General features: G+C 35.4%; 1 protein-coding gene across 1 annotated transcript; it reads right to left on the bottom strand.

Annotated features, from left to right (window-relative positions):
* Positions 1–5,503: 5,503 nt before the first annotated feature.
* On the bottom strand, positions 5,504–7,252 carry LOC128241067 (heat shock 70 kDa protein 12A-like). The gene has a single exon (XM_052958051.1). The coding sequence runs from the start codon at positions 7,250–7,252 to the stop codon at positions 5,504–5,506; it is 1,749 nt and encodes a 582-aa protein (XP_052814011.1).
* Between the last annotated feature and the right edge of the window lie 1,627 nt (positions 7,253–8,879).

Here is an 8,879-nt window from a genome sequence, read left to right on the forward strand (position 1 = left end):
TTTATTACATTTCCAAATATTAAATGATTTATGTAATGATGTATATACTGGTTACCATAGAGATATTCATATCATCTTTTAGCTGTTTTCCGAATCGAGCTTAAGGACATTAGTATCTACAACGAGAATCTTTTAACATGGCAGCATTAAGGTTCTCTTTCTTGACCTACCTCCTTTACTTTGTAATGCAATTGCTTTAAGGAAGAGCAATCCACTGAACAGAATTTTCACAAACGCTTTTAATTCAAATTATACAGAAATAGCCCCCGGTTATGTAGTCAGCAAACCGAATAATGCCGAGTTTTGTTCGTTTTTCTGAGTACAGGGTATTTACCTATGAAGTACTCAGTACTCATGTCCCTTATTTTTAGCCTCTTTTGATTCAAAAGAGTGTTTCTAGCTTACTGTCAACTGGAGCTGTTATACCGCTATTGTTTAGCTTAACGTATACGAGGTCATAAATAGTTGTACATAAAATGAAATGACTGGTCGGCTTAACACATTATATGCCCAATAATCGTTTAAAATCCCAACCGCGAGTTGAGATTCGCAATATGAATTCGCTATCCTTTGAACCCGCTCATGTCATTTTAGACACCCGATCCACGTTTTGTAGTGTGTTTTGATAAAAGTCCAACCGCGATTTGAGATTCGCAATATGAATTCGCTATCCTTTGAACCCGCTCATGTCATTTTAGACACCCGATCCACGTTTTGTAGTGTGTATTGATTAAAATCCAACCGCGAGTTGAGATTCGCAATATGAATCGCTATCCTTTGAACCCGTTATATCATTTTAGACACCCAATCCACGTTTTGTAGTGTGTATTGATAAAAACCCAACCGCGAGTTGAGATTTGCTATATGCATTTGTTATCCTTTGAACCCGCTTAATATGTCAGTTTAGACACCCGATTCACATTTTGTAGTGTGTATTGATAAAAATCCATCCGCGAGATGAGATTTGCAATATGAATTCGCTATGCTTTGAACCCGCTTATGTCATTTTAGACACCCGATCAACGTTTTGTAGAGTGTATTGATAAAAGCCCAACCGCGAGTTGAGATTCGCAATATGAATTTGTTATCCTTTGAACTCGCTTATGTCATTTTAGACAGCCGATCCACGTTTTGTAGTGTGTATAGATAAAAGCCCAACCGCGAGTTGAGATTTGCAATATGAATTTGTTATCCTTTGAACCCGCTTATGTCATTTTAGACACCCGATCCACGTTTTGTAGTGTGTATAGATAAAAGCCCAACCGCGAGTTGAGATTTGCAATATGAATTTGCTATCCTTTGAACTCGCTTATGTCATTTTAGACAGCCGATCCACATTTTGTACTGTGTATAGATAAAAGCCCAACCGCGAGTTGTGATTTGCAATATGAATTCGCTATCCTTTGAACCCGTTAATGTCATTTTAGACACCCGATCCACATTTTGTACTGTGTATAGATAAAAGCCCAACCGCGAGTTGTGATTTGCAATATGAATTCGCTATCCTTTGAACCCGTTAATGTCATTTTAGACACCCGATCCACATTTTGTAGTGTGTATAGATAAAAGCCCAACCGCGAGTTGAGATTCGCAATATGAATTCGCTATCCTTTGAACCCGCTTATGTCATTTTAGACACCCGATCCACATTTTGTAGTGTGTATAGATAAAAGCCCAACCGCGAGTTGAGATTCGCAATATGAATTCGCTATCCTTTGAACCCGCTGATTTCATTTTAGACAGATGATCCACATTTTGTAGTGTGTATTTATAAAAGCCAAACCGCGAGTTGAGATTCGCAATATGAATTCGCTATCCTTTGAACCCGCTAATGTCATTTAAGACACCCGATCCACATTTTGTAGTGTGTATTACTGCAGCCAGCGTTAAGCAGTACCGTCCCTCAGCACGTTCAGTGCTTTGATGTAGTGTGTATTGATAAAAGCCCAACAGCAGGTGGAGATTATCAATGTGGAAAATTATTTTTCAGTCAGCAAATCAAACATCTTATTTTGTAAGTGTATTGATATATGATAAACGTATATGTTCTGTGTTTATGAACGGTTAAGTTACCGTAAATCCAGACCAAAATGGCACCGGTTTGAACTGTGGAAACCTCATCTAGACACAGTTTTACATAAACATAAAAGTAGAAGAAAGGAATCCCGAAAATCCTAAACTGTTTTGGGGCAATGCTGAATATAGATAAGCATTTTATAATTCGTTTGTAAAATGTATTTAAAGTAAACAATAATAAGTTTTGTAAGATTTCTTTATTAAATCTTCTAGTATATCCATCACACATAATTATTATACCGATATATATACAATTAATTTAGAAACGTACATGAAATGAATTAAATCGATTTTTAATTCAAAGTCGGCGATTTGCAACAATATTAACTTAACGTTATAAAAAGAGTGTAGAATAACAAGAAAATCATACAAAAACTAAATCTGATGCACACTGTTTGTATTAAGATTAATGAAAGGTGTTAAAATCAAGCAAGTGACTTGTATCGTCTTCGACTACACATCAAAAGTATTGTGCACAGTAAATACATTGTATCATTTTCCTAAACCGAAAGCATGATTAACATCTCTGCCTGTCATCAATTCAACCATTGATATTAATTTGCAACACAAATTCTTTCGTGTGGTGGGGTTGATGTTAAATTGTTCTGTCCGCCTCAAACTAATTTGTTTAAAGAATATCGAGTGTTTCCCGTAATTCTTCACCTGAGTGTTTGTTGTAAACTTTAATTGTAAACTCAGTTTCTCCCACAATCAGGTGATGTTCAAACTCCAGGACATCGGGCCAGCCTCCAGGTGGAGGATTCTTGAGCACGTTTCCAACTAGCTCACATTCCTCCTCCTCCGTGCAATACTCTGGGTCATCTTTGGTGGAGCGATATAAAGCAGTGGAAAATTCCATTTTCTTTGATTCAGCTTGTTCCAGTTTGTTTGACGTAGAGTATTTGAAAGTTACATTAGGCTGTTATTGGCTATGTATAGCGTATCCAGTTTTATACAATTGGCTGCTGATGGCTGTGGATAACTTATCCAGTTTTATACAATTGGCTGCTGAAGGCTGTGGATATCTTATCTAGTTGTATACAGTTGACTGCTTATGGCTATGGATAACTTAATCAAGTTTTATACAATTGGCTGCTGATGACTGTGGATAACATATCCAGTTTTATATAGTTGACTGCTTATGGCTATGGATAACTTAATCAAGATTTATACAATTGGCTGCTTATGGCTATGGATAACTTAATCAAGATTTATACAATTGGCTGCTGATGGATATGGATAACTTAATCAATTTTTATACAATTGGCTGCTGATGAGTGTGGATAACATATCCAGTTTTATACAGTTGACTGCTGATGGCTATGGATAACTTAATCAAGTTTTATACAATTGGCTGCTGATGGCTGTGGATAACTTATTCAGTTTTATACAGTTGGCTAGTGAATGCTATGGATTACTTAATTACGTTTTATATAATTGGCTGCTGATGGTTGTGAATAACTTATCCAGTTTTATACAGTTGACTGCTTATGGCTATGGATAACTTAATCAAGTTTTATACAATTGGCTGCTGATGGATGTGGATAACTTAATCAAGTATTATACCATTGGCTGCTGATGGCTTTGGATAACATATCCAGTTTTATACAGTTTACTGCTGAACTTAATTAAGTGTTATAAAATTGGCTGCTGATGGCTGTGGATAACTTATCCAGTTTTAAACAATTGATTGCTGATGGCTGTGACTAACTTATCCAGTTTTATACAACTTACTGCTTATTGCTGTGGATAACTTATCCAGTTTTATACAGTTGAATGCTGATGGCTATGGATAACCTAATCAAGTTTAATACTATTGGCTGCTGATGGCTGTGGATAACATATTCAGTTTTATACAGTTGACTGATGATGGCTATGGATAACTTATCCCTTTTTATAAAATTGGCTGCTGATTGATGTGGATAACCTGTCCAGTTTTATTCAATTGACTGGTGATGGCTGTGTATAACTTATCTAGTTTTATACATTCGGCTGTAGATGGATGTGGATACTTATCCAGTTTTATACATTATGCTCTTGATGGCAATGTATAACGTATCCAATTTTATACAATTGGCTGCTGATGGCTGTGGATAACTTATCCAGTTTTATACAATTTGCTGCTGATGGCTGTATATAACTTATCTAGTTTGATACAATTAGCTGCTGATGGCTGTGGATAACTTATCCAGTTTTATACAATTGGCTGCTGATGGCTGAGGATAACTTATCCAGTTTTATACAATTGGCTGCTGATTGGTATGGATAACGTATACAGTTTTATACCATTGGCTGATAATGGCTCTGGATAACTTATCCAGTTTTATACAATTGGCTGAGGATAACGTATCAAGTTTTATACAATTGGCAGCTGATGGCTGCGGATAACTTATCCAGTTTTATACAACTGGCTGCTGATGGCTGTGGATAACATATCAAGTTTTATACAACTGGCTGCTGACGGCTGTGGATAACTTATCCAGTTTTATACAATTGGCTGCTGATGGCTCTATATAACTTATCTAGTTTGATACAATTAGCTGTTGATGGCTGAGGATAACTTATCTAGTTTGTTACAATTAGCTGTTGATTGCTGAGGATAACTTATCCAGTTTTATACAATTGACTGCTGATGGTTTTTGCGCATTGTTCCAATTCGAATTTTACTGAGGTTGTCTATCACGTAAATCCCAGTAATTTTAAAAATAGCTTCGGTATAATTATCTTTACTCATAATCAGATGTGAGTTAAACTGGGAAACCATTATGCGCTATTTTAAACGAGAAAAGCATAACTGAGACAGAAACATATTTGTCGCGTTTATCAATTCAATCATGTAAAATGATGTATTATCGCCCTATTATTCTAGCTCGCTTTGACAATTCTATGCTTGTTTTAAGGAAATACTGTTTTTGCCGTTTTTTGACCATCCGGTTTCTAGCCCCTTAAAAGTAATAAGTGATACATTGTGATTAGATTACTTTATTTCTTTCTTTAGCATATACGATCATAACAATTTTGAATCACACATCACTCGTACATGACACATATTTATTATACAAAATATGATAATTACATTTTATTGAGAAAAGTACATAAAGCGATTAAAATTTATTTTGAAACCAAATGACGGAGATTCGTATACTGCTTTTACACTTGTTACACAGAGTTTAGAACATAACCAAATCTGATACACACTGTTTGTTATAAGATCAGTGAATGGTGTAAGAATCAAACAATTGACCGTTACCGCCTTGCTTCGAATAACTATATACACTGTTCACACTATACACATTGCATAATGCCCAAACCAAACATTTGATAGACTTTTTATTATTCCAACCATTCATTTGTCTTTGTATCCCATAATTCTCTCGCCTGCATTGTTTTGTAACATAAATTAGGCCGACTCAAACTAATTGAACTTTTAAAGGAAATCGAGCGTTGCCTGTAGTTCTTCTCCCGAGTATTTGTTGTAAGTTTTAACAGTAAATTCGGTTTCTCCCACAATCAGGTGGCTTTCAGCCTCCAGTAAATCTGGCCACCCGTCAGTTGGAGGTTCCATATTTACTCTCCCAACCAGCTCACATCTCTCCTCGTCCGTGCAATACTCTGGGTCTTCTTTGGTGGAGCGATATAAAGCAGTGGAAAATTTCATTTTCTTTGATTCAGCTTGTTCCAGTTTGTTTGACGTTAAGCATTTGAAAGTTTGGTTGTAGGTAAGCATTTGCCCTTTCGTTATCCATTTGTCAAATACTTTCGAACACTTAACTTCTCCATCTCTATAGAACTTTAAACGTTCGGGATCAACACCTTCAATGAAAGTTCTTGCAATACTAAACCCGTACGTAAATCTGGATCTTCTCTGTACAATGTTCCTCTCTTCCAGGCCCATCATAACGCTGCCCTTGATCACAGCCAACTTTGCATCTTCTACTAACACAAGGTCAATGGTCGGAAATTCTTGTCTAACTTTGTTTCTCAAATAGTGAGACTCCGCATATCCGCCAACCAAAAGAATTGTTGTTAATTCGTCACCTGCACATTCTTTGATGATCGTCTTTACCTTTGTTATAATACTCTGTACAGAACCATTGTAAAATGCTTTTATCACGGATGTATCGAATGTCATACGACCGCTATTGTTATCATACTTCACTTTTGTACTGAAATCTGATTCCTGGACTGCATTTTGTAAACTTTTCCCAGATTTTGTTTCGAAACGTTTCATCAGAATGGTATCGAGTCTAATTTTGATATTTCTCTCAGTGCCTTTAAACGTTTTTTTTCTTTCTTCAAAATCCCTCATCTGCGTAATAAATCGCTCGTAACACGTCTTGCGTAAATCATCAACAACATCTCTTCCGAATAAGGATGCCAAGAAACATTCGAACTGCGCGTTGACTTTTGTTCCTCCCGCGTCCTCACCTGTAGCTCTATACAGTTCTTTCAAATGACCGTCTTCTAAAATTTCATGCACGCATATGTCAATCGTCCCCCCTCCCAAATCAGCGATTATATACTTTTGTCCTTCAGCAAACGTTCTTCTTCCAGATTTCGTAAGAACTATTTTCTGTTTCCGACAAAACAAGGATGCGGCCTCTGGCTCAAGGACCAATCGGACGCGGTTATTTGGAATTCCTGCGCCTTCAGTAGCCTCTCGCATGAACTGACGCGCAGAATCTGTCCATATTGCAGGGATGGTGATCATCCATTGAATTAACTTGCTAATATCTTCATCCTTGTGTATTTGATGGTGCTCATCAATTCTCTGCATGACAATACATTTTAAACCTGAAATTGCAAGCTGAAATACTAATTTGGCTGGCAGTTTCTTCCCCTTTTCATCCTCTATCTCGATATCTCTAGACAAATTCCGATTCTCGTATAATGCCATTTTAAAGTTTTGAAAGAAATATACGTTTTCTCTTTCGTCATTGTCCATATCGATGTATTCGTCTAAAGCCTGACTGCCAAAGGAATGGAAGCTCTTGTCTTCGTTTAACAAAACACACGTCGGAACCTTTTCTTCACTTGGATTTGTATAGATTGTAAGTTCATTTCGAGAATCAATATTTTCCACAGGAAATGCAAGCCCGTATCCAGAATATGTTGTCCCGAAATCCAAAGAAACAATAATATTTGGAATAGTTTTACACTTATTTCCCGACGCCATTTTGATCGCCTTATCCCCTATGAAGAAAACACAAAATGATTCAGTCGTGCCCAAATTGATAATGCGAATATCTTAAAGGCTCTATATCGCGTTTTCTGGGTTTTGCTTAATAAACAGCCTATCATGGTTTAAATATTAAAAAATTAGCATTATCATGTCTTATGCCGAGATCGATCTATGTCTACATTGGGGTATGTTCACAGATAACAACTGTTTGTGTTTAGACCTTTATAATTCTTCTTTAGTTTAAATAATTGAAAGAGATTTCGCGTGAATATCTGCATTGGTGATGTCTATCTGCTATGTTTTATTCGTGCCTGATACGTATTCATAAAACATAGTCAAATATCTATACATAGCAGTTGTAAGTATTCCTTCTTATTTCCTTTGATATATTCTATAATTATAACTTAAAAAGACATTATTTATTTACTAGTTTCAAATTCACAATTTATTTGGTCATTTACAAAAAAACGAGCAAATATACTACAGAAACTTTTAGATATTGTTGATTTACCATGTAGTTTGTTTTGCTTCTTTAAAAAAACCCCCCAGAAAAACCGGACATTTTAACACTTATATAAGCTTGGTGAAACAGGTCGTCTACAAGTTTTTGTATTCTTCATTTATTTAGTTAATGTACTTATCTCTTAAAACAAATTCAAAAATATGTCTGACATAATGCGGTGTCAAAGCGCACTAAGGTTACTTTATACGTTCTGGCTAGTGAAGAGACGAAAGAAAATCTATACTTAAGTCTAAGTTGAAAAACTACCTTTAACATAATATAGTCGACAGGTGTTATCGATCAATACGAGAGCAATGCTTTGGACATATGACACCATGGTTTTACGACAATTACATGGATTTATATATAGTTTCAGTACAAACTTAGTGACGATACATGTCCTTACAAAACAATAACGTTTCAAGGAAAACGTTGTTCAAATATTCAATCAAATATTTAATAAAACATTTAAGTTTGAAACCACACAAATAAATGATTAACATGTAATCAAACATTTCACGGTTTTAAATGCTGGTTTAGATTTGGGACATTAGAAATGTGTAACCTAATAGTTTCCTCTCCAAATCATCAATGTAACAGTATGCTTATGATATCTTATGTACAATGAGAACAAATTAGTTTCGCACAAGAATAAGCAGTGTTTCACATTTACCATAAATATAGTCGATTGATTAATCAAAATAAAGATAAAAAACAACTGGTTTATTTCTTCAATTATTTAAGAAAGGGTTATATCAAAATGCAAAGTTGCAATCTTGTTCATATTAATAGACGTTTACTTTGAATAGAAGTGCATATAAAATGATCGATTATAAATGATCATTATAAAAACTCCAAAAACCTTTAACATCTATCCGGTTTATCATTTCGCAAAATATCAAGCATAGTGTTATTGAAGAATTTCTGGATTCGATCATCTACAAACTCCTGTTGTTCAAAGCACACCATATTGGCAATTTTGAAAGTCTGGTGTACATGATGATCTGAGAATCAGATATTATGGGTTAAAACCTACTATTTGCACAAACTACATAACAATGGCTTAACCACTAAAGTTTATATGTTAACCCTTTGTTTCGAAAATAAAGAATAGTATAG

This window comes from Mya arenaria, chromosome 7 (genome assembly GCF_026914265.1).
Source record: "Mya arenaria isolate MELC-2E11 chromosome 7, ASM2691426v1".
Classification (NCBI taxonomy): Eukaryota; Metazoa; Mollusca; class Bivalvia; order Myida; family Myidae; genus Mya; species Mya arenaria.